This window comes from Podarcis melisellensis, assembly GCF_964234715.1.
Source record: "Podarcis melisellensis genome assembly, chromosome: 16".
In the NCBI taxonomy this organism is placed as follows: domain Eukaryota; kingdom Metazoa; phylum Chordata; class Lepidosauria; order Squamata; family Lacertidae; genus Podarcis; species Podarcis melisellensis.
Genome location: NC_138533.1, coordinates 11,282,203 through 11,308,028, shown reverse-complemented (window position 1 = coordinate 11,308,028; position 25,826 = coordinate 11,282,203). Strand labels below are relative to the sequence as shown.

Genomic DNA, 25,826 nt, shown 5'->3' with positions numbered 1-25,826 from the left:
TCTTAACCTGAAACTGTTCTTAACCTGAAGCACCACTTTAGCTAATGGGGCTTCCTGCTGCTGCCACGCCGCCACGCCACCAGAGCACGATTTCTGTTCTCATCCTGAAGCAAAGTTCTTTACCCAAGGTAATATTTCTGGGTTAGCGGAGTCGGTAACCTGAAGCATATGTAACCTGAAGTGTATGTACCCGAGGTACCACTGTACAGTAAGTTCTTAACCCGAGGTACCACTGTAAACCGCTTCAGTTAAAAAGATGACCAATAAATTTAATCCATATTAAGGAGAATAATAAGGACGACCCATTGGGAGGCTGAAGAGAGGGATACAGGCCTTGGACCAGGCTGTTCCACCGCTCTTGCCCTAAGGCTTCATCTCCTCTGGCATTCCTTCTGGAGGCCGTGACATCGCCTACACCTCAGCCGAGAATGTGGCTTGACAATGGCCGCTCTTTTGCCCAGCTATGTCGCCGGAGCGTGTGGAGCAACATTTAACGAGCCAGCGGGCATAAATGCCCCCTTTTCACTTTTGTTCCGCTCTGGCTTGTTCTTCCCCCTTCTTGGCTCCAAAGCACCCCACCCCACCCCACGAAACCGAATGCCAGGCTCCCATTGGCTCGTCGTTTCTGCCGAGACGGCATCCTTCCCAGGCCTGCCAGGTTCTTAAACCAAGGGTGCCACCCTCCGAGGCACCCATCGCCAAGGAACCGCCGTCTCCTCCATCGCCAACTCTTCCCCTCCATGTGGCTGTAGGGATTGTACAGTAACCAAAAAAAAAAGAAAGAAGAGGGGGGGAAAAGCCATGGGGACCCCAGGCAGCTCAGGGAGGGAGAGAGCCCTTCTTCTGCTCACAGTGCTGGTTTCGACAATGGGTAAGTCGGTGTTTCGATGGGAAGGGGTCCTGGTGGTCATCTAGTCTGACCCCAACAGATCGACGCGGGGTAAAGTGTCTCTGGCAGGTGGCCGCTGGACCTCTGTTTCCGTACCTCCAGTGAAGGAGCGTTTGCCGCTTGTTAGGAAACATAGGAAGGCGGTTGCCTTATAGCGAGCCAAAACACTATTCCATCTAGCTCAGTGCAGTCTACACTGACTGGCAGAGTCTCTGCAGGGCTGCAGGCATCGGGACACTCCCAGGGACTTAGCAACGGACAACAAGTCTTTTACGTATTCAGAGATATTGGGCAGTCACCTTCGCGACTCCTCTTAATACCCATGGGAAAAGGAGGGAGAAGTTGGTGGTCATCAGGAGAACTCAAATGACGAGGCGTTCAGAGGTAGACTGCTCCTGAGTGAGGAGGCTCCATTTTGCTATCGCAAGGGACCTGCCCCCCATGATTGTGATTTGATTTAGTGTGGGCCGCTGGACTTGCGTTCAAATTCCACCGTGGCTATTGTGCAGAATAGTCACTCCTTACGTACATAGGGGCTGCCTTGTCGGTTCACGCAGCTCAGAAATGGGGAGCCTGGGGCTCTGCAGATGTTGTTGGAGTACAACACCCATCATTCCTGACCATCAGCCATGCTTACTGGGGCTGATGAGAGCTGCTGATAACAACATCTGGATGAAGGGCTCATCACCCTCCTCCCAGGAGCAGCCAGCCAGATGTGACCATGGAAGGGCATTCAGGCAATGGCTTTCCCTTCTTCCCCCCTCACACATGCTATTCAGAGGTAGACTGCCCCTGAACTTGGAGGTTTCACCATTCTGTGTATTCTCTGTGATTTTCTCTAATCCTTTTATTTATTTATTTTTTCTGTTGTTGAAAATGTTTGCGGCACTTGGGGGGAAAATATTTAAGTGATTTTCAGCATATATTTTTATCGTGATGTAATCTGTAACCAAAACAGTAATGTGTGTAACAGCAAAAGTAATAGGTTTCATCCAATGCTGGTCCTCAGGGTAGACTCATTGAAGTGAACTGACTGACTAACTAAAACTCATTCATTTCAGTGGGGTTGCTCTGAGCAGGACTTAGATACAGCCCAATGATAATAACTTAACCCAACTCAGAGTAGACCCATTGAAATCAATGACCATGACTAACGTAATTGGTTTTACTAGGTTTAATCTGAGTAGGAACTTAGCTGGATACCAACCAATAATCATAATCATGTCGCAAAGAGTTCCACAAGTGAATTATGTATTATATCTATCCTGAAACTACTGTTCATCTTTTCTTTTTTGGGGGGGGGGGAAAGGGGGTGGAATCCTGGTCTGGGTGCCCCATATTTCTTGTTACTTGTGCCTCATAGTGGTAGTCTATAATGTGGTTTGATCTGGGCAGCAATGGTGGGGTGCTGGGGTGATCCAGAGATGATCTTGTTATCTAGGAAAGGAGTTGACAATAGTGACTTTCTGGATCCTACCCAGCCCTGTGATTTTGAGTCTTCCAGGGATGCCAAAGTTGCAGCCCTGGAAGTCCAGGATGGTGACTCAGTATTAGCATGAGATATCATCATCATCATCATCATCGTCATCATCTTTATCTTTTATTTATATCCCGCCCTCCCCTGCCGAAGTCAGGCTCAGGGTGGCTAACATCAGATATATAACATTAGTATAAAATCAAACAATAATAAAATTACCTCCTAAAAACAGATCAAAATCAAATTAAAGTCTAATTAGATGGTTTTCCACAGGGTTAGGGTTATATGTTTTGTAACTATTTATCCTTTGAAGCCTAAAATCCCAGGGTGCTTTCAGATTACCTGTTCATTGAACAAACACCCTGATTTGTTTTCAGGGTGGATAGACGAGGTGCCATATTCCTGCGTTGCAGAGGGTTGGCCTAGATGACCCTCATGGTCCCTTCCAACTTTACAATTCTACAATTCTATGATTTGGCACAGGGACAAAAATTGCCCAAATACCAATCGTTTTCCTTCTTTTTTTAAAACAGCCACAAAGACCTATTGCAGTCGTAACTTAAATTGCTTCCATCTCAGCTGAGAGGTGTGTTAGAAGAACAAAGCGATGCATTTTATATTGCTCTGGGACCTCTTTCCATTCTCTTTTGGAAAATCGATAGTGTGAGCATGAGGGAGTGAGTGCAAGGAAAGCAAGCCATGTCCTTGAACTGTCCCCGACCTCCTGACAAGGAGGATGGCCAGATTTCCATGTCTGACCTGAAGTCTCCAGGGTTGCGTGGCCTCCTCCATGTAGCAGGTGGAGAGACTGAATCTCCAGGTGTGTGAGAGTGGCGTGCCTTTAATAATAAAACATGTTTGTGCTGTGCATGCAGCTTGCAAGCTTCAGCCCAGAAGGAGCTGGTTGCAAATTATAGCAGAGACTCTGTTGTGGGGGGGTCTGCCCTCCTTTGCTCCCCTTTCCCAATTAACCTCCATCTCCAGGGCCTGCCCCAGTGACATCACCAGAAGCCATCCCTAGGTCTCAGGACTGGACCTTGAAACCACCAGGTACTCCTAACCTGGCAAGTTCAATTTATACGTGATCGTGGCCTCCCATGCTTTCTTGTTTTTTTCCAATCTCCAGTTGGATGGAGCTCTAAGAATGCCCCTCTTTTTTTTTTTTTTTTTTTGCTGCCTGAGCAAGTCTTTGCAGGGTGACGAGGATGTGCAGAAGGCCCCTAGGACTTTTTATTTAATAAAATGCAATATCCTGCCCTTTGGTTCATGGGGAATGTGCCTCTCCTGCCACCCCAACCCCCCAATGTGATTTAGAGTTATGAACATTTAAAAAATAAGGAAATTAGAAAAACATACGGCACAATGCAGTCTAAACACAGCAGTGGAATCAAGAAACAGAAAATGTGAGAGAGGAGTCATAATCCTGGAAATTGTAGTTTACCCCTTACAGAGTTTAAATTCCCAGCCCCCTTAACAAACTAGTTTCCAGAATTCTTGCATATGTGTGTATGTGCGTGCTTTGAATGTAGGGGGTACGCAGACATTAACAGAAATATAGGAAGCTGGCGTGTCCCGGTCCATTTTGCTCATTACAGTGGTACCTCAGGTTACATATGCTTCAGGTTACATACGCTTCAGGTTACAGACTCCGCTAACCCAGAAATAGTGCTTCAGGTTAAGAACTTTGCTTCAGGATGAGAACAGAAATCGGGTTCCGGCGCCGCGGCAGCAGCAGGAGGCCCCATTAGCTAAAGTGGTGCTTCAGGTTGAGAACAGTTTCAGGTTAAGAATGGACTTCTGGAACAAATTAAGTACTTAACCTGAGGTACCACTGTACTGTCTGCACTGACTGGCAACAGCTTTCATGCAGGGAGTCTTTCCCGGTCCAGCGTGGAGATGCTGAGGATTGGGACCTCCTTGCCACCCAGCTACATGGCTGTTCCTTCAGACTGGGGATGTGAGAGATCAAGGGGACATAAGAAGCTTGCCTTTTCCCGAGTTGGATTCTTTCTCCATCTAGCCCAATATTGTCTGCACTGACTGGCAGCTGCACTGCAAGGACTCAGGCAGCTGCTTGGCCAGGAAAAAGGTTTGAGAGGGGAAATGCATCAAGCGACGGTACTTCTCGGGAAACAACAGGCGCGATATGGATTTGTGGCAAACGTCACGTGTCAGCAGCTTCGGAAGGCTAGGAGTGTGAGTGCGCTGGAAATGGAGTTAAGTGGCAATGTGTAGACTGCCTAGAATTAGCAATCTCTGCCTGCTGTTGGCTCTGGCGCCACCTACTGTTGGGCTCCCTGCTTTCTGCCCTGAAAGTCCCAAAGGTTCAGTAGCTACCATTGAGGGCATCCAATCTACAATAGCTATTGGTTACAATAGAACACTTTTTTCCAGTCTAATTTCGAGGTGGGAAGAGGCAGGGGAGGACTTTGGAGGGATCATCTTGCAGGCTGCAGCTATAAGCAATCACTGCATTGAGCTAGACAGGAGCGTCTGTAACCTGAGGTACCACTGTATAGGATGGTGCTGTTACCCATTCTACAGAGAGACAGACCATAAGACGCACCTAGTTTTTGGAGGAGGAAAACTAGAAAAAAAAATATTCTGAATCTCAGAAGCGAGAACAGCAAAAGGGATTGCAGCGCAGCAAAAGCAGCGATCCCTCTTCCTGTTCTGGCTTCTGGGATAGCTGCGCAGCCTGCATTCGCTCCATAAGACACACACACATTTCCCCTTACTTTTTAGGAGGGTAAAAGAGCAAAAAATAAGGTATAGTAGTTAAGGTGCACTAGACAATTTTGTAAAGTTCATCTTTCCAAAGGAAGAAATACTGGTAAGAATGTTAATATCTGAGGGAGGGAGTGTATTTATTTAATATATTTCTGTTCTGCATAAGTTTTCCAAGGCAATAAGAACATGAGAACGTGTGTCATTGTACGAACTGTGTAGTTAAAGGACATTTACAGCACATTTCTCCCAACAAAGAATCCTGGGAATCACAGTTTATTAAGGAAGCTGGGAACTGTAGAGTACTGTCTAAAGACAGAGAGAAATGAGGCTGACCCTTAAGACTTTGTGGCTCTCTGCTGGTCATTCTAACCCATTTGATGAATCAATCTTACAAATCAAATATCCCAAAATGTTATGAACATAAGCAGAGCCTGGTGGATCAGGCCAATGGCCCAACTCGTCCAGCATCCTGTTTTCACAGTGGCCAACCAGATGCCTGTGGAAAACCGCAAGCAGGACCCAAGCGCAACTCTCCCCTCCTGTAGTTTCAGGAGCAATTCAGAAGCATTGCTGCCTCCAACTGTGGAAGCGGCAACTGTGCAAGAAGGTAAAAGGTAAAGGTAAAGGACCCCTGTACGTTAAAGTCCCGTCAAAGGCGACCAATGGGGTTGTGGTGCTCATCTCGCTTTCAGGCCAAGGGAGCCGGCGTTTGTCCACAAGCAGCTTTTCGGGTCATGTGGCCAGCATGACTAAACCGCTTCTGGCGCAACGGGACACTGTGACGGAAGCCAGAGTGCACGGAAACGCCATTTACCTTCCCGCCACAGCGGTACCTATTTATCTACTTGCACTGGCGTGCTTTCGAACTGCTAGGTTGGCAGGAGCTGGGACAGAGCAACAAGAAATGCATAATGGAACTGTGGAGCTGTGCATTATGCATTTCTGTGGAAATACTGGGAACTTGGTCCTCAATTTACCTACTAATACCATGCAAGTTTCAATTTCTACTCTAGCCCTTTTGTATTTTTTGCTTCTTTCTTCTTTAGTGGATATGCCGCGTACAACTTCTGTATTTACTTACTTACTTACTATATGGAAACACTAGATATGGCTAGCTTCTGCTTTTGCAATCCCATTCTGTTAAAAATCCATAAAAAATAAATTGGGAAATGAAGCTTATTTGGGAGTGAGGTGGGTATGCTTTCAATGTATGGTGTGTATGCACCCCAGGACTATTTTGTAGAAATACCCTTATCTTTCTAGATTCAGTATTCTAAGCATAGCAATTATGGGCTTCTTAATTATACCATCTGGGATGTGCCAATCGAGACATGTTGTGCAAATAATTTCGAAATGTAGAATTAGGGGCTTTATTTCACTTTACTTCTTGTTGCTTTTTTACAGAATTTATTGTGCATTTTAAAGCAAAGCCATTTGGAAAGGTACCACAACAATCCAAACAGGTTCCCACCAAAATTATAGTTGCTGAGTCATTAAGCTTTGCCAAATTTATGGGTTCCCCAACCCATGCCAGTTTAATGCAGTATTTGTAAAGAGACAGAGTTTTATGGACCGTACCCAATGAAATTTTGGAGTCAGCCATTTCCAGCTTGGTTTTAGGAAATAAGCAACCACGTTTTCCTTGCATACAAGTTGCAGGAAAGTTTTGCTTTCAGTAAAATCCTGAGCAGCAGTAAGCTCAATACAAAGGAAAGTACAATCGTACCTTGGTTCTCGAATTTAATCCATTCCGGAAGTCCATTTGACTCCTGAAACAGTTCGAAAATCAAGGCCTGGCTTCCGGAAGCTGCGTTGGACATTTGGCTTCCAAAAAAATTTGCAAACCAGAACACTCACTTCCGGGTTTACAACATTCGGGAGCCAATTTGTTCGACAACTAAGGTGTTCAACCACCAAGGTACCACTGTATTTCTCTACACAGTGTGAGGTAAAGGTAAAGGTAAAGGGACCCCTGACCATTAGGTCCAGTCGTGGCCGACTCTGGGGTTGCGGCGCTCATCTTCCTCTATAGGCTGAGGGAGCCGGCGTACAGCTTCCGGGTCATGTGGCCAGCATGATTAAACTGCTTCTGGCGAACCAGAGCAGCGCACGGAAACACCGTTTACCTTCCCACTGGAACGGTACCTATTTAGCTACTTGCACTTTGACGTGCTTTCAAACTGCTAGGTTGGCAGGAGCAGGGACTGAGCAACGGGAGCCCACCCCGTTGCGGGGATTCAAACCGCCGACCTTCTGATCAGCAAGTCCTAGGCTCTGTGGTTTAACCCACAGCGCCACCCATATCCCTTACACAGTGTAAAGTTAACCCCAAATTACAGGCCTCCAAGGAAAATGCAACAACCACACAAGCTGTGTTTGTTGCTAGGCTCTCTTGATAATTATTTCTATCCCGCCTGCCTGGGACTGCAAAAACAAAACAGAACACAAGACCCACCAGGAAGCCTGTCAGGCTATAATATTCAAGGCTGTGTTGCAAGGATGGCTCCACGACCAGGTGGGGTCAGATAGCCACCTCAGGAAGTAAGCAAGAATTTTCTGAATTTCCCCAGCTGCCCTGAGGGAGTGGCAGATTTGGTGGAAAACATTGTGCCTCCACCTCTGTCAAAACATAGGCTCTTTTGAACAACCTGTCCATCGAGCATCTGTCCTGAGTTGTTTGTGAAGGGTGTTGTGCCAAAAACAAGTGTTGTCCCGCCTTTTCCTGCTCACTTTCCTTATGGTCCAGTTTTTGAGGGAAGCAGGTCAGTGGCGCAGTTATCTGCCAGTCAACGATAACTGTGTGACATGAACTCACTGGTCTGTGATTGAAATCCCACTCCTAAAATAGCGACAGTCAGAAAGTGCCCTAAGATTGAACTCCCCTTCCAGCCAGGATCAGTACATGGAAAGAGAGAGAGGAGCCATCTCGCCCCTTTGCCTCAGGCAGCAAAATGCCTTGGCTCGGATCGGATGCGTCCGCACAATATGCAGGCCTGTTTTATTGGCCATGCCAGAGAGAAGAAAAAGAATGGGGGCAAAATCTCCTGGCTCAGGGAAATTGCCCGACATGTTGGAATTTGTTCCTGGGGGTGGAACGACAAAAAGAGGGGATTGTGTGGCGTACAATGCCTTCTTTGATTCCAAATGTCGCCCTGGAGGCTTCTGGGTAGATCAGCAATGTTCCCCAGCCCCTTTCGGTGGCTATGGTGGACCACAGCAAGGTTCTGCAGAAGGAACCTCCTACACTCCAGATGGATGGGCGAGGGGGTGTGGAGACAGGAACAAAGTCTTACAGAGAGCGGTCACACTGGGCCAGTCTCATGAGTCAGAGCCTTGCATATTCTTCCTCCCAAACAAGGGAGCTGTGTACACCTCCACTACCCCACGTAGGTCTGCCTCTCACACTCCAGGCCAGAGGAAGCATATGACATCCCTGGGCATCGCTGCAGGTCACCTTGTTTCTCCAGTGATTTAAGAGGGCCGGTCCTACCATTAGGGAGAGTGAACGCACTGGTGACAGCTGATTTCGAATGTCGTGAAAAGATGGCAAAATATTAGTGGGTATTGTATTCATTATTACTGGTGTGTGGTGGTTGTTTTTTACTGCCAGGGAGGGGGACAAGTCCCTTACTGGCTCTGGTAATTTGACTGGTCTTGGGTAGAAAATGACTTTCCTTACAGGAAGGGAAAACATGAGTTGCTAGGAATTTTTTTGATGAAACCAGGCTCTCTCTGTGCTCACAACTGCACCACATGTTTAAACCACATGACTGCAGTTTGTCAAGGAATCACTCACTCTGAAATATAGCTATAATGGAGAAAATTATGCATAACTTGAGATTTCAACCAGGACTAGAACCTCCAGACACTTTTTATATGCTTTGGCATTCTTTTATGGCATACTGTATAGCGAACCCATTGTTTTAAAGACAACCTATGCCACAAGCCTGGCAAATCTGGAGCAACACTTGATAATCATAGAGCTGCCATATTTCAGAAAGTAAAAAGTAAGATTCAGGACAAGCTGCTGCCTTCCGGAAATTCTCCCCGGACATCACTTCTGACTTTGAAATCCCAGTAATGTCTAGGAAAATCCGATTGTATTTCAGCTCTAATAATCTGATAACGCTGATAGTCTTTACTTGGACTATATGCAACTACACTCACTCTATGTGCGTATTTTATGTTTTGGTTTTTTATTTTACTTTTCATCTGTTCTTATAATTGTTCTCTCTGCTTTATATGGTTGTACAAGTACAACAGGGTTTTGTTTTTGCTCAGTGAATGAGTAGAGGACCACAGTCAAAGATATTCAAGAATGTTTTCGGAAATATATATTACCTTACTCTTTAATTTGTTATTTAGCTGGCAGTGAAGTTCCCTGGTTGTTTAATTTAATTTATATTTATTTAAAGCATTTTTATATTGCTCTTAAGGCCAAAACAAAGGATCTCAGTGTGTCTTAAACAGCTATGTATCCTGCCCTTTCCACCTAAAAATCTATGACATGAAAAGAAGATAATAGTCTATTCTCTCAGCTACCATCATCCCTGGCCATTGGCCATGCTTGCTAGGACTGTAAGGAGTTGTACTTCAGCAACACCTGGATGGCCAAATGTTCCTCATACCTAGTGTGTACATAGCCATTAATAATAATAATAATAATAATAATAATAATAATAACCTGCACTTCCCCTTAAGGTCCCAGGGTGGGTTACAAAATGAAAACACAATTAAAAATAATTTAAAACAACTAAAACACTTAGCTGAAATGAAGAGGAGAGGCTCCCAAAGCAGCTTACAAATGCCAGTGGTAAAGCAGTCCCTGCCATTGTGTTTACAATCTATAAGACATGGCACAAAAGGAAAAAGGGGTGGGAAGGGAGGACGAATGACGGGGAAAGAGCGCAATACATGTCTCTTATTTTCTCTCCTTTGTAGTGCTAACTCCAACTTTGGCCATCCACGTTTACACAGACCGAGAAGTCCATGGCACGGTGGGCTCCAAAGTTACCCTTTCCTGCTCCTTTTGGTCTAGGGAATGGATCTCCGATGACATCTCCATCACTTGGCATTTTCAGCCAGAAAATGGCAGAGACTCTGTTTCGGTAAGCATTTGAAGCCTTTATCTGAAGCATTTTTACCTCATTCATTTTGCTCTTCAGTTTAAGAGGGAGAAGCCATTCTATCACTGAGCTGCATCCGCTCCTCAAGGGCCTCCTGACCGTATCTCATCCCACCTTAGATATTCCACTATGCCAAAGGCCAAGCTTACATAGATGACATTGGACGCTTCAAGGAGCGCATTGAGTGGATTGGTAACCCTCGCTGGAAAGATGGTTCCATCGTCATCCATAACCTGGATTACATAGACAACGGCACCTACACATGTGATGTCAAGAACCCCCCTGACATCGTGGGGAAGTCGTCTCAGGTCTTGCTCTACGTCTTTGAAAATGGTAAGCTTTCCCTTCCAGGTGAAAGGTCTGCTCATATCGGTATGCAGAGCACAGCTTGTGAATCTGGTTAAGAGAGCAGACTTTACCTGCTGTGCTCACACACACAGAGAGATGCTTGTAGTGTAAGAAAACAACACAGCTGCTTATGACAGGAAGTACAAAGCTTGGATAGAAAAGTTTCTAGTTCCAAAATGACTAATCTAGAGAATGCAAGGGCAACCATGCTTGCTTTTCCTCTCTCAGATGGTAGATCCAAGATGACCCCATTATCTTTAAGTCTGAGAGAAGCGTGAGGAGGAAGACGTTGTAAGCAGGATGCAACCGAAGAGGCACCAATTGTAGCTGGACTACAACTCCCATAATTCCTTGGTGGCTGGGGCTGATGGACTACTGCAACATAAGTTCCCCACTTCTAAGTTAGGAGTTGGCCCAGGGGTGGGATAGAGTTAGGGGGCATCCAGGAGAGATATGAATGCGTATAAAAGAGTCTGAATACTTGCTAAGGAATTAAAACACAGTATATGAAGTCAGAAAACTAGAGTTATAAGAACACCGCATGGATGCTAGGAATTGAACCTGCAAAGCAGATACAAAAGCCCTTCTCCTCAGCAGCTTAGGCAGCAGCAGAAACTTAAGCAAAGACCTTATGCTAAAGACACATTGCTCTGTCTGAAGAGAAAACCCTGCGGCCAGGGCTTTATAGGGCCTGGAGGACAGTGATTGGCTCTTGTGAGGTCAGCTGACTGATGACTCAGGTGGCCCCCTAGAGAACCAAAGAACTCAGCCCAAGAGAGGCCAGGAGGACCAGGTTTGGCCCCGGTGTTTGGAGGCTCCTCATCCCAGGTGCAGGTGGTGCTTGTGGGCTGGAAGCTCCAATGCAAGGTCTTTTTAATTTTTAACAGCAAAGTTCTCCCTTCTTCTGCTTCATAGTACCTACCAGGTATGGTGTTGTGTTGGGAGCTGTCATTGGAGGTGTTCTGCTCGTGGTCTTTGTTGTGTTGGTGATCGCCTATCTCATCCGGTATTGCTGGCTGAGGAGACAAGCCACTCTGCAGCGGAGACTCAGGTAAAGCACCCAGGAGGATGGACATGTCATAGAAGGGCAGAAACCATGAGTGTCGCCCTGGCTGCTATATACACACACTCCTTACTTGTTAGATTTTTAAGGGCATGGAGAATGCTTCGTTCCCTACACTACAGTGTCAGGAGCTGTAGTCACAGGGATCTATGACATTTGGTATGCCCATTTATTTAAATACTTATAGAGCGCATTACCGTATATTGCGAGGCAGTAGGCAACCTAAAAGCACATAATGCTACAGTAAAAACAATTTTAAAAGTGAAACATCACAGGGAAATCTGGTTGGCAGAGAATCTCAGGTTCAAAAGTCCTGTCCAAATAGTACAGTTTCCAGAAGATATCTGAGAGAGAGGAGGGATGACTCCTGAACAAATTTCTATTGGCAAGGAGTTCCACAGGGCAAGGCCTGCCACACTAAAGTCTTGGGATGGGCGGGGTATAAATAATAAATTTTATTATTATTATTATTATTATTATTATTATTATTAGCCCTTGGTAAAGGCCAGCCAGACCTCAGGGGCATGGGGGACAGCCAAAATTTCCCTGAGAGCAAGATCTCAGCAGTTGAGATTGAGGGCAGCTGTGTGCCCCTCATTCATAGAGGAAGTTTGGCACAAGTCCTGTCTAAACATGAAGTCTGATGCTGCCCATCAACCCTTGAACAGCAGCCTGAGCAAGCAGGCAAGCACACAAGTTACCTGAGCCACATTTGCACCATACATTTAAATCTCTATAATACCACTTCCCTCATGGCTTCCCTCCCAAAATCCTGAGAGCTTTTAGGAGACCCCTTGGGCCCCTGCAGAGATACAGTTCCCAGAATGGTTTAACAATCATTTCCTCGTACCATTGAACATTGCAGGGGGAATAAGGGGTCTGCTAACAACTCCCTTAATGAACTACAGCTCCCAGAATTCTTTGGGGGAAGCTATGAATGTTAGAAGTGGTGTCAAAGCGCTTTATATGTTTGGTGTGAATGTGGCCCTGATCACACAGGCTTGCACCTCTCTGGGGAGATGTATTTCTAATTAAATAACACTAATTATTTCTAAAGCTGCATCTATGCATATAAATAAGCATGTGAAAAATTTAGGAAAACCTGAATTCTCCTTTTTTCCCTTTGGCAATGTGTAGCCCTTTCCTCGCTTGCACAGAAACATATCCAATGTGAGGGACCATTCATGCATTCCAGTAAGCACAGAGGGCATGACTTGTTTCTGTTTCCATTTCATTTCAGCGCTATGGAGAAAGGGAAGTTGAGGCTGGGCAAGGATTCTTCAAAAAGAGGCCGTCAGGTGAGTGGGGGGGGGGAGGAAATGTGTCTGGGGGGGAAATGAGTGGGAGGCATAATATATTATGCTGGTTTAAGAAACCTGTGCCATGACCACACCAAACATTTAAAGAGCATGGCTTCCTCAAAACAATTCTGGGAACCTTAGTTTGTTAAGGGTACTGGGAATTGTAGTTCCAAGAGGGGTAAGCTACAGTCCCCAGGTTTTTTTGTGGGAAACCATGTGCTTTAAATATATGTTTCAATGTAACACCAATGATAAGAGCGTAAGAACTTCATGGATCAGGCCAGTGGCCCATCAAGTCCAGCATCCTGTTCTCACAGCGGACAACCAGATGCCTGAGGGAAACTCAAAATCAGGACTCAAAAACAAGAACTACCGTATTTTTCACTCTATAAGACTCACTTTTTCCCTCCTAAAAAGTAAGGGGAAATGTGTGTGCATCTTATGGAGCGAATGTAGGCTGTGCAGCTATCCCAGAAGCCAGAACAGCAAGAGGGATTGCTGCTTTCGCTGCACAGCGATCCGTCTTGCTATTCTGGCTTCTGGGATAGCTGCGCGAAGCCTCTTCAGGGCAGAGGGAGCGTTGCCCTGAAGAGGCTTTGCGTTGCTTTCGCAGAAGCCAGAGCAGCAAGATGGATCGCTGCGCAGCGAAAGCAGTGATCCCGCTTGCTGTTCTGGCTTCTGGGATTCTGAATATTTTTTTCTTGTTTTCCTCCTCCAAAAACTAGGTGTGTCTTATGGTCTGGTGCATCTAATAGAGCGAAAAATAAGGTATCTCCTGCCCTGTGGTTTCAGAAGTATTACTGCCTCTGACAGTGGATGCAGAGCATAGCGCTCTTGGCTAGTAGCCACTGATATCCTCCAGCTTGTTGGCTTCTCAAAGGCACCTGGCCTCTGAGGAAAAGGATGCAGGCCTAGACAAGCAGGCCCACATTTTTTGGCTTCCTGCGTGGTGACAAGACTCTCTTTTCCCTCCCTGTTTCCCCTCTCCTGCTGAATTCTTCCCCCTGCTCTTGTAGCAACCCGTCCTGTACGCCATGCTGGACCACAGCCGCCTCACCAAGTCGGCAAGCGATAAGAGGTCCAAGAAATAGCGGTTAGCCGGCAGGGAAGGTACCCAGAAGAAGGTGGGCGAGAAGAAGGTCGTCCTGACCATCGAGATGGAACCGAAGAGGGACCAACTCGAGGCCGGAGGCCTCAAGCCCGCCGTCAAGTCCCCAAGCAAGAACAGCCTCAAAAACGCCCTCATGAACATCATCAAAAGCGATTCGGAAAAGTGATTGGATACTGAAAAGGTGGCGATGATCCCAGCCCTCCGTCCTGAGGAGAGAGGCCTGGGATAGTCTGCCCTGCATCCAACCCTCTTGGTTTTGTATCCCGCCATGTTCTCACACACTTCATTATAGCCCATCTAGTCCGGGGCTGATGGGATTTGGGCATATTCCTGCCCAGTCTCTGTCCCTATTAAGATATTGATGGAGAGCCTTTCGCATCATATATGTATATCCAAAGCATAGGGAATTTGCACCCACCTAAGTGACTTAACATTATTAATAACTCCTAGGACGTTGTGTGCACATTAAAACCATGAGGCAAACTGAGGCAGGGTAATCCTAGGGAACAAACTATGCCCCCTCCCCATTATGAGGTGCCTCTTCTTCTCTTTGAAGTCTAGAAACAGGCTGGTTCAGCATCTTGGAACACCATCACACCCATGCTTTGCTACGCCGAGTAGACCCACTGAAATTAATGACCCTGGATAAGTTAGGTTCATTCATTTCAACAGATTTACTCTGAGTTGAATACCATGCAGATACTTTTTTTCCTGAGGCACAGGTGACTCTCCTGAGTGACCCAGTCTCGCCACTGTCAACTTCAAGACCTCCATGCGAAAGCTGTAGATAGACAATAACAGACCGGGCTTATTTTCTGGTTTTCTAATGGGAACCTGGCCTTCTGTTTAGGGTGAACCTTCACCTGGAACTACAGGGCTCCAAGTCCCATCAGTCACTAGGCCCGATACGATGCCTTGAGGCCTGGATAGACAGGTGTCTCCTCCTACTTCTAGTTTTCCTCAAAATCCCCCAAAACTTTGGCTAGAAAGACATGCAACATCCCCAGACAGGGGTACCTTCTACTGCCCAAAAGGCTGTGACACAACCCTCTTCCGCTCGGTGTTTTTCGAGCACAGGTGTATTTTTTTCCTATTCCCCCCCCCCCTTTTAATCCAAGGATCAAATATATATATATATATATACACGTGTCTCTGAGATTCAGAAGGATGGTTTAGCTCCCTTCCCCAATTGCAGGTCACCCAACCCCACCTTTGTCTGTTTACTTCAGCCCCTGTTTGGCTGCATACAGGTGAAAATGCTAATTTTCCGGAAGGCAAGATAGTATTTTGCTGGTGCTCCATCTCTGCCTAACCTTCCGGTGCAAGCTCTCTTTTGCCCCAATCCTTGCAAAAGCACACCACAGGGGGTTATCAACGGAATAAGGCACAATGCATTTGCCACAGAATTTCGCTTTAGACACAGTCAGGGGCTCCTGGTTTGAGCGAAGCATCTGAGGAATTTCTGGAGAAGTGAGAAAAACTAAGCACCCCGGAATTTCCTCAGGGAGGGGGTTTCGCCCATCTCCAGGTTGTCACCAGATTTTGCCCAAAGCTGAATTCTAGGCAAAGGGTGAAGGTTTGAGGGGGGGGGGGAACGATGAGGGGTTTTGATAAGAAAAATGCCTCAGGCAGATTCCCATGCATCCTTATGCCAGTCCCCTTCTTCCCTGCCTTTATCATTTATATTCTGGTTCATTCTGCATCTTCACTAATCCCCTTGAGGGGAATTAAGCCATCCTGGAAACAAGCCTTCTCAACAGTGGTTAAACCTTACAGTGTGATCCCCAACCCACAGGAAGGTTGTTATTAGTTATTATTAACCACTGATATATTTCTGTTAGTCTCTCTTTCCTCTTTTCTGGTGACCGAACGCCACATGACGTCACACGGTTAATACCTCTTCATATTGAGGCCTCAGTCTTTCACCTTCTATGTCCTCATTTCTTTTTTATGATGTGTCCTCCTCTGTTTTCAGATTAACTCTCGTTACCCATGACAACATGCTCCGTAACTTAGTAGGCCCAACGGCCACCAAGTGAACAACACAAAAAAAAGATCTGGAGGCCAGTCATTCTGCTAGGCTAGGAAAAACGCCTTACTGTTGAGGAAGGGTCCCTACCCAAACCCGTACTTGCATTTGGACATATTATTGCATTCTCTGCTATATCATATATGCACACTTTCTCCCCACAATGCTTCAGAATCTTCCTTTTCAGTTGTGAGCAAGGAATCTAACAACACTGGCGTGTGGTAGGGCCTAGCAAATAGATTCGTCTCCATAGATATGTATATAGCCAACCACAAACACACACATACTTTCTGCGTAGCAGTCAACCGCCTTTGTGTTTCGGTTTTCTTGTTTTTAAATGTTATGTAAGATGGTGTATTTCATTTCCTTTTTTGGGGGGGTAGTGGGGCTTTCTCAACTTTGTGTACATTCTCTCAAAATCAGCAGCAACAACCAAAAACGATACATGACACAATTAAAAAAAAAAGATGGGAAGTTAATAAAAAGACTGACATTTATATACAGAGATGGTCTCCTTTCTGTTCTAAGATTCATATCAGCAGCTGAAATGTGTTTAAAGTGGGACCTGACCACAATAACAACTCTCCCTGCCATAGCTGTCAAGTGTCCCTTATTTGGCGGGACAGTCCCTTATCCCAGTGCCATGTCCCGCTGCTGTCCCTTATTGATGAGGCTTCATTTGGCTGCTGGCTGGGCTTTCTGCCTTTGGCTCAGAGGGGCTCAGAAGTCGAACATACCTGTGCCCGGAAAATCCCTTATTTTGGCTGCTGATCCCTTATTTTCGAGGCTGCTGGTCCCTTATTTTCAAATCTGTAAGTTGACAGCTATGCTCCCTGCTTGCATTTCAGAGATATTCAAAGACACATTGCTACCTCTGACAGTGGAGGGAGGATATAGCTATTGTGGCTAGTATTATGCTGTATGAATTTCTTTATTTCCCCTGTTTTAAAGCCCTCTAAACTGACGGTCCCTGCTCCTGCCAACCTAGCAGTTCAAAAGCATGTCAAAAGGCAAGTAGATAAATAGGTACCGCTATGGCGGGAAGGTAAACGGCATTTCCGTGCGCTGCTCTGGTTTGCCAGAAGCGGCTTAGTCATGCTGGCCACATGACCCGGAAGCTGTATGCCGGCTCCCTTGGCCAGTAAAGCGAAATGAGCGCCGCAACCCCAGAGTCGGCCACGACTGGACCTAATGGTCAGGGGTCCCTTTACCTTTGATAGCCACCACTATATTTTATGGGAGCCAATTTCATAGTTCAACTATGCACAATGTAAAAAAGTTGTTCCTTTTGTCTCTCCTGAATCTTTCAACATTCAGCTCCATTGGTTCTGGCCCAGAGTTCTGGTTTTATGAGAGATGAGTCCCAGTATTAAAGGCAGCAGCTAGCAAGCAGGCTTGAGCCTTGCTCCTCGCCACCCTTAAGTGCTCATCCAATTAGCTCAAACTAGTTAGTTAACACAATCATGGGCACTGACTTGATTACACTGAAACCCCCAGGAGTGTCCGATTAGCACATCTAAATGCATTTGCTAGGTAGCTTCAATTAGGAGGCAATTAGCAGAAAACAAGCTCCAAGAGAATCAGTTCCAACTAAGGTTGCCAACTGCCTGGGGTGACCGCTTCACTTTGCCTAATGGTAGGGCTGGACCTGTGACTGGCAGTAGCTCTCTAGTGCCCCAGGCCAAGAAAGATCTATCCCATGCAATTGGGGGTAGGTGGGTTAGGGTCGGGAACTATTTTCAGACTAAGGGCCACATTCCCTTCCAGGGGTTGCATGCCAGCAGGGGCAGATCCAAAGGCAAAAGTGCTAGCTTTCATGTCTCGGAAGACAATGGAGTGTGCCTTTAGGTTGCAAAAGTCAAGATGTTATAGGAAAAAATGGGGTTTGCTTTTACAGCCCAGCTCTCCATCAAGGGACTCAGTGTCCCCTAAGTCCATTATCAGTCCGACAAGAATGGATAGAGACAGGGTTTCATGAAAGCAAGGCAGATCTTTATTTTTCTGTTGCAAAAGAGTTCCCCACCCCTTGCAAGGAGGTGAGGACCCAGAACAAAGGTGTGCATAACTTTTAAAACTTCAGAAATTGCCCAACCCCTTAGCCAAAGACCACCCTAAAGCATCATGCATGTATCACAGAAAGAGACATTTAAGAGAGTGGCTTATCTCCTGTCTGTCAAGATACTTGATAATGGTCACAGATTGCATTACTGGGCAGTCTGGGCCATTCTTTTGAAATGCTAATACCTTAGTTCTTGCATCCAGGTCATAGGACTACCCTATTCACACAAAAAAATATGCCCTTAAAACAGAATTTGCAAGTGAAAAGAACCATTTGGAGAGATTTTTCCAAGATACTTCCTTCTGCAAAAGAAATATTTGGGTTCATTAAGAGTCAAGATGGCTTCACGATTGCTCTCCTGTACTATTTCAGGCATGTGGTTTTTGTGTGCACTTCTGAACATTCATTTTATTTATGGCTCCTTGGAATTATTATAACATATTCCAGTCATGCTAAATCATTCAAGGTGTGGTGGAGAGCTGGTGAGGGGTGCAATTTAGCAAGAGGGGGTGTGGTCTGGGGAGAGCTGAAAAGGGTTAAGGCTTTAGTCTTCCAACAAAGCAATTTTTATCTCTCCACTTTAAAAGTCAGAATGGTAAAGGGCTATATCAGATGTTGGCTGAAGCCCATCATTGGGACAGCTGTCCCTCCATCTCCCAGCAAATACTGCACTCAGTGTTGCCTGGTAAGCATAATATTGACACAAGGGCTAGAAAATAGCAGTTAAACTTGTGTGATTGACCCGCAGCAGATTGTCAAACGTTGTATAGGGAAGGGGCAACAGGCTGAAACAAGACCCAGGAAGAACTGACAGGTGAAAGAAGAGGACTTAAGGGAGGGCTGTCAGAACATTTTGATAATTGACACAAAAACGTAAAGATTTTCTACGGGGGACTGGAAACAGTCTGTGCTGTTCTACACTCTCCTAGCTGCAATGCAAGCTCTCCGCTTAAGAAATGGAAACCCGGGTTGAGTCACTCCTACATCATCACCAACTAGGGGCCTGTCCAATTAGCTCAGGCTAGTTAATGCAATTACGGACACCAACTTGATTACATTGCAACCCCCAAGAGCGTCCTATTAGCACATCTAAATGTGTTTGCTAGCTGGCTTCAGTCGGAAGGCAGTCACCGGAAAACAAGCTCAGCAAGAAGGGGAGATCCTCTTGCTCCTGGGAGCTGGAACGTTTCCAACCAGAGACACCAACTTTTCTTCTAACAAGCCATGGAGCTAGGCATGGGAAGCTGCCTTATAGCAAGCCAAAGGATTGGTCCTCTCAGCTCGGTATTAGATTTGAATGGCAGCGCTTCTCCAGCATTGCAGACTGAAATCTTTTCCCAGGCCTACATGGAGATGCCGGAGATTGAGCCTGGAACTTTCTGCATGCAGGGCAGATGCTCTTCTGCTGAGTTAGGGTCCTTCTAAAATAAAGTAAGATTCCAGTTGTTGTAAATCAAAAATATGCCCTTTTCCCTTATGGGGTATCCAAGAGCCCATATAGAGTCCTTACATAGGTTCCCTATTGGTAGGAGGAGAGGCCAACCAGAGAATATTGAGAAGCAAAGCAGCTAGTAAGCCGGATCTTTATTGATCTGTTGCAACAGGGTGCTCCCCTCACATGCAGGAAAGGAGGAGGAACCCAGAACAATAGCGTGCAAGGCCTTATATAGACAATTTAAATTCCCTGCCCTGGAGCTCAAGACCACCCCCCAGATACATCATACCTTCATCACAGAAAAGGTGGTCTAAAACAGAAATATTGAGGCTCCAGTACTTTGGCCACCTCATGAGAAGAGAAGACTCCCTGGAGAAGACCCTAATGTTGGGAAAGATGGAGGGCACAAGGAGAAGGGGGCGACAGAGGACGAGATGGTTGGACAGTGTTTTCAAGTTACTAGCATGAGTTTGAGCAAACTGCGGGAGGCAGTGGAGGACAGAGGTGCCTGGCGTTCTCTGGTCCATGGGGTCAGGAAGAGTCGGACACGACTAAACAACAACAACAACAAAACAGAAATGTGAGTGACTTGTTTATCTTGCCTGACAGGTTACCTGTTTAATGGTCACTTGATTCGATTGCCTGCTTACTTGATTGGATACCCTGGGGAGCCTGGCCAGTCTTTTGTAATGATAAATACTTAGTAATGATAAATACTTAGTTCCTGAGTCAGGTCACAGGCTCACCCTATTCAAACACAGACATACCCTTAAGACAGGATTTGTGAAGGAAAAGACAATGGGGAGGCTTTTTCATTTTCCTTTGACCTTGCAGAGAAAACATTAGCTCAGTTTGGGAGTCAAAATGGTTTCATTTCAGTTTGGGAATCAAAAATGGTTTCAGTTCGGTCTTCCTTTGCTGATCTATGTACATGCTTGGTTGGTACACTTATGAACATTTAACATATATCTAATACGTCAAAATTCCTATCACAGCTCTCACATGGAATTTGGAGCAAATTTGTTTTCTCCTGCTCTGGAGGGTAGGCACTCAAGCCAATGGCTTCAAGTTACAAGAGAGGAGACTTTGACTAAACATCAGGAAGAACTTTCAGACAGCAAGAGCTGTTCAGCAATGGAACAGACTTCCTTGGAAGGTGGTGGACTCGCCTTCCTTGGAGGTTTCCAAGGAGAGGTTGGGTGGCCATCTGTCATGGATGCTTTAGCTGAGATTCCTGCATTGAAGTGGGTTGGACTAGATGACCCTTGGGGTCCCTTCCAACTCTACGATTCTATTTTTTAATTCAAAATCCTTTATTAGGCATAACACACCACACATTAACTAACAAGCATCATATACAGACTGTATAAAATACAGGCTCTGCAAACACAGTTTATCCCAGTCTTATTCTTAACTCCAAGAAATAAATCGATGAACATAGATAATATAATACAACATAGCAACATCACCTACCAATAAAAACCACTAAGTCTCTTTATCATGGCCCATTCTTTCTTCATGGACAGCACTTTAAAATTCAGCCGCTATTAAAGTAATTTGGTCATCGCTGTCCGCGAGCAGATCCTGAACAGTTGGTTGTGTAAAAATCTGTCTATTAAATTTTAGGGCCTCAAATAATTGTCCTCTGGCACAACTGCCAAAATCTATTATTCCAGCTCAGTGCTGTCTACACTGACTGGCAGTGGCTTCTCCACGGCTTCAGGCAGGTGACATTCCCAGATCTACCTGGAGATAGTGGGGATTGAAACTGGGACATCCTGCATGCAAAAAAAAGGGGGGGACTGGAAGGTTGTTTGTTGCACACCAGCGAAAAATCCACTTTAATTAACTAACTGGTCTGCATGTGATTGATCTGCAGAATAGCAACAATCTGAAACATCCTTCATTCAGTGTATCTGAAGAAGTGTGCATGCACATGAAAGCTTATACCCAGAACAAACCAACTAAGTCTCTAAGGTGCTACTGGACAATTTCCTTATTTTATTTATCCTTCATTTTGACTCACTTAAGATCAGGGCATAACATCTACAAAGGCTGATAGGTATTTTTTTTTTGCTCTCTCCTAGCTGGAAATGTAAAGTGGTCAAAAGAGCCTGTCTGGCACTCTCCATTTGTTTTGTTTTTTTACTTTTCATTTCAAAGGAACCAGGAGATAAGAGGCACTGCACTCTTACTATCTCAGCAGCCTGTCAGGAGAAAGCAGGGAGATAAAAGGTATTCAATCATGTTCTCCTGACCTTAGTCTGCTACTAATTGGCGATGCTTTAGGCAACACCTGGTCTTAGCGGAACCCCAAAATTTAGATTATAATGTCTATAACTTTACTTGTGGTACCTCAGCCCTGCGATGTCTGGGGGCCACTCCTGCTTGCTCTCCTGCAAGGGGGTTTAGACTTCTGCCCTAAAGTCCGCTCCTGATGATGTCATTACTTCTTATGTGCCAGAATCCAATTTGACTGGAAAGAAGTACAGATTATCAAAATTCCGACACACCCCACCAGGTATGTAAACCAGTAAACCCTATCCCAAAACCCAGGCAGCATTTCCTTGGGGTTCTGGCAGTACCAACACCCAAGGGGGGAAAAAGTAGCAAACCGCTCCCACTCTGTCCACCCAGCCTGAGCCAGGAGATCTCAGTCTGCACTCTGGATGTGCCCAGAATCCCAAGTATGAAGAGCTAAAGGACCCGTCTCTGCTTCTGGGGTCTCAGACACTAAAAATGAATTATTATTTTTTAAAACAAAAAATATTATTTCCAGTAGCACCTTAAAGACCAACTAAGTTAGTTCTTGGTATGAGCTTTCGTGTGCATGCACACTTCTTCAGATACACTGAAACAGAAGTTTCCAGACCCTTCTATATAGTGAGAAGGTGGGGAGGGGTATTACTCAGAAGGGTGGTGGGAATGGGTGATTGGCAGATAGCTGTGATGAGCCTGTTGACGACTCTTAACGACTGCAATAGGTCTTACAGGAAAAAGCAAGGGGTGAGAAGGTGAAAAGTGGCTTTGTCATGTATAATGAGATAAGAATCCAATGTCTTTGTTCAGACCAGGTTTCTCCATGGTTTTAAGTTTGGTGATAAGTTGCAATTCAGCAGCTTCTCTTTCCAGTCTATTTCTGAAATTCCTTTGTAGTAAAACAGCTACTTTGAGATCTTGTATAGAATGTCCTGGGAGATTGAAGTGTTCTCCTACTGGTTTCTCTGTCTTGTGATTCCTGATGTCCGATTTATGTCCGTTTATTCTTTGGCGTAAGGTCTGGCCTGTTTGTCCAATATAGAGAGCTGAAGGACACTGTTGGCATTTGATGGCATACACAATGTTATTATTTTTTGAGCAACATAAGACTGGATAGCTTAGCTGGCTAGAGTATGGCGCTGATAAATGCCAAGGTTGCAGGTTCGATCCTTGTCTGGGACAGCTGCATATTCCTGCATTGCAGGGCTTGGGCTAGATGATAGTCAGGGTCCCTTTCAATTCTACAATTCTAACACCTGCATGGTGTTCCCAATCCTTTTCACTCCTGTTTACTGGACAGCTTTCTTTTTTCCTTCTTCCTTTCCCCCGCCCCATGGTTTGGACGTAGCCAATGAAGGACGACTTATTCACAAGAGTAAAAGGAAAAATGGCCGCCTGTCTTCAAGAGGATTACATATATTGAGTAAGCGAAAGTTATAAGAATTCTAAGGTCCCAAATATAAAATAAACATTCATAAATGTACAAGGCAAACACATAAGTATATATAATTATATTTTATTAATTTTTCCATACAATCGTACCACATTACAATTTCTGTTAAACTTTTCAATTTTTTGACTTCCTTCGGCTTCTCTGCCAATCATTCAAAATTTAATTTATTTAAATACACATTTCCAAATTTTGATATTGCCTTTATGCCTTCCCCCCTCTTATATTTTACTTTTTTACAATATTTCTTATTTTATCACAGAGCTTCTCTAAATGCCACTAACGTTATTTCGTTATCACTTATACATTCCCAGTAATCTGTTAATTTTCTCCAGTCCTTGATGAATTTTTGATCTCGTTGATATCTAATCTTCCCAGTCAGTTTATCAAGTTCTGCATAGTCCATCAGCTTCGTTCTCCATTCCTCCAACGTTGGTAATTGTTGTTTCCATTTCTGAGCCAGTAATATTCTTGCCGCTGTTACTGCATATTGGAAGATTTTATTATCCTTTCTATTTATTTCATTGCCAACAATTCCTAAGAGAAAAGCCTCTGGTTTCTTAACAAATGTATATTTCAACATTTTTTTCAATTCATTGTATATCAACTCCCAGAACACATAAGTATATAAACCATGTGTCTGTAATAGTACAGGAGAGCAATCCTGAAGTCATTTTGATTCTGCCAGTAACCTCAAATGTTCCTCTGCAGTGAGGAAGGACACGGGAAAACCTCCTTATTGTCTCTTTACTGAAATCCTGTCTTGAGGGCGTATTTGTGTATGAATAGGGTGAGCCTGTGACCTGGATTCAGGAACTAAGCATTTAGCATCTCAAAAGGCATGGCCGGCATGCCCAGGTGGAGCAATCAGTGACGACTGTCAGCTATCTTGATAAACAGGATTTCTGTTGTAGAGGCCTCCTGTGATGTATTTCTGTTGGGGACCAGCTCCTCCTGTGATGTATGTATGATGTTTGGGGGGTGGTGGTCTTGAGCTACAGGACGGGCAATTTCAAAAGTCTATATAAGGGCTTGCACACCTTTGTTCAGGGAACCTATTCAAGGACTCTATACCGGTTCTTGGATAAGCGAAAAGGAGCGTTTTTTTCTATAACACTTAAGATTGTCTCCTTGCTACCACAATGTCGCAGCAGCGTGTGCTCCCCCAGAGCAAGGAAACCTTCCTTCAGTCTTACAACAAAAGGCTGAAAGATGACATCAAGTCGGTCATGGATAACTTCAGAGAGATAATCAAAACTGCAAAGATTGAGGAAGAAACACAAGTTTCTTGGGCAACCCAAGGCGAGCAGGACAACTATGAGATGCATGTCAGAGCTGCAAATATTCTTCGGGCTGGTGAGTCTCTTATGAAGCTTGTCTCTGACCTAAAACAGTTCCTGATCCTCGATGACTTCCCTTCCATCAATGAAGCCATCAACAATGGGAACCAGCAGTTGCGCAGCCTTCAGGAGGAATGTGACAAGAAACTTATTGCCCTGCGTGATCAGATCTCCATAGACCTCTATGTGCTGGAAGAAGAATATTACTCTTCCGGCTGCAGTCTGTGTGACAGCAACAACCTCTTGCTGTGTGAAGCATATAGGAGACAGGAGCCAACCACGTCCTCTCCAGGCCTAGCCATGCCTCTGGAGGCTGCCATGCATGGAGCAGACCTGGTGGAGCATGCCTGAAAAGGGAGCCCCTGCAATTCTCCACAGTTTTGTGGCATTTGAACGGTCTGGTGGTGCCAGTTCGCCTGAATACTCGATTGCAACATGCTTGTGGCGATGTTAAAAGTAGGATTTTGTGGGGGGTGTTAATTGTAAAAATGTATATTCCTCTAATTGTTAACAAATTGTTTGAATAAAGTCAATTTTTATACATACAAAAGAAAACCCCAAACAATTTCCAACACAGCTGCAAAATGAGGAAGACCCCGGCTTTATAAGGCTGGATCACGTTTAGCGTTTGGGGCTTCCTCCGCTCGCTGATCACCTTGCCAACTCAGATCCCACCCTGCTCCGCCTTGCTAAGCTGCCCAGGCGTGGCCCCCTTCACCTCCACCCTCCCGGCCCACATCCGGCCTTCGCCCTTATTTCTTGTTCCGGAGAGTCCTTGCTACGATCGTTGGTTTTTTTTTTTAGTGCAGGGGGATTTTGGAGAGGTCGCTTGCGCCCACTCTGCGTTCTCAGCTTGGCTAAAAGAGCCATGCAAGGTAAGCTGGTTTCCCCCACCCCCTGCTGACACCCCAATGCAATATCTATGAGCTTTTTTGGGGGGGGGTGTCTTTCTTCCCCGAATTGTGCGCCACCGGACGCAGCTGTGCACATCGTGCGCCGTGTGGATTAGGAAACTGGATTTGTACCGAGTCGGACTGTTGCTGCATCTGGTCCAGTATTGTCCACACTGACTGGCAGCAGCAGCAGCAGCGTTCTCCGGGGTTTCAGGCGGGGGTCTTCTCCCTGCCCTACCCGGAGATGCCGGCGAGTTCTGCATGCCAAGCAAGCGATCTAGAGCTCTGGGTGCTCGGTTTGGAGACGGGAAGTTTG

The 25,826-nt window shown here is 45.4% G+C and overlaps 1 protein-coding gene and 1 pseudogene across 2 annotated transcripts; both read left to right on the top strand.

Annotated features, from left to right (window-relative positions):
* Positions 1-669: 669 nt before the first annotated feature.
* MPZ (myelin protein zero) lies at positions 670-16,577 on the top strand. Its single transcript, XM_081891985.1, has 6 exons — positions 670-871; positions 10,038-10,204; positions 10,342-10,555; positions 11,486-11,621; positions 12,874-12,931; positions 13,951-16,577. The coding sequence occupies exons 1-6, from the start codon at positions 802-804 to the stop codon at positions 14,023-14,025; spliced, it is 720 nt and encodes a 239-aa protein (XP_081748111.1). The 5' UTR covers positions 670-801; the 3' UTR covers positions 14,026-16,577.
* A 7,823-nt stretch (positions 16,578-24,400) lies between these two features.
* LOC309358351 (mediator of RNA polymerase II transcription subunit 22 pseudogene) lies at positions 24,401-24,968 on the top strand (annotated as a pseudogene). Its single transcript has one exon. The product of its transcript is annotated as a mediator of RNA polymerase II transcription subunit 22 pseudogene (transcript).
* Positions 24,969-25,826: the final 858 nt, after the last annotated feature.

Bases quoted from the DNA above. Each gene is read 5' to 3' on its own strand.
- MPZ (XM_081891985.1), top strand. From the start codon at position 802: ATGGGGACCCCAGGCAGCTCAGGGAGGGAGAGAGCCCTTCTTCTGCTC. The intron at 10,205-10,341 runs GTAAGCATTTGA...ATCCCACCTTAG, and splicing joins ATGGCAGAGACTCTGTTTCG to ATATTCCACTATGCCAAAGG. The intron at 10,556-11,485 runs GTAAGCTTTCCC...TCTGCTTCATAG, and splicing joins GCTCTACGTCTTTGAAAATG to TACCTACCAGGTATGGTGTT.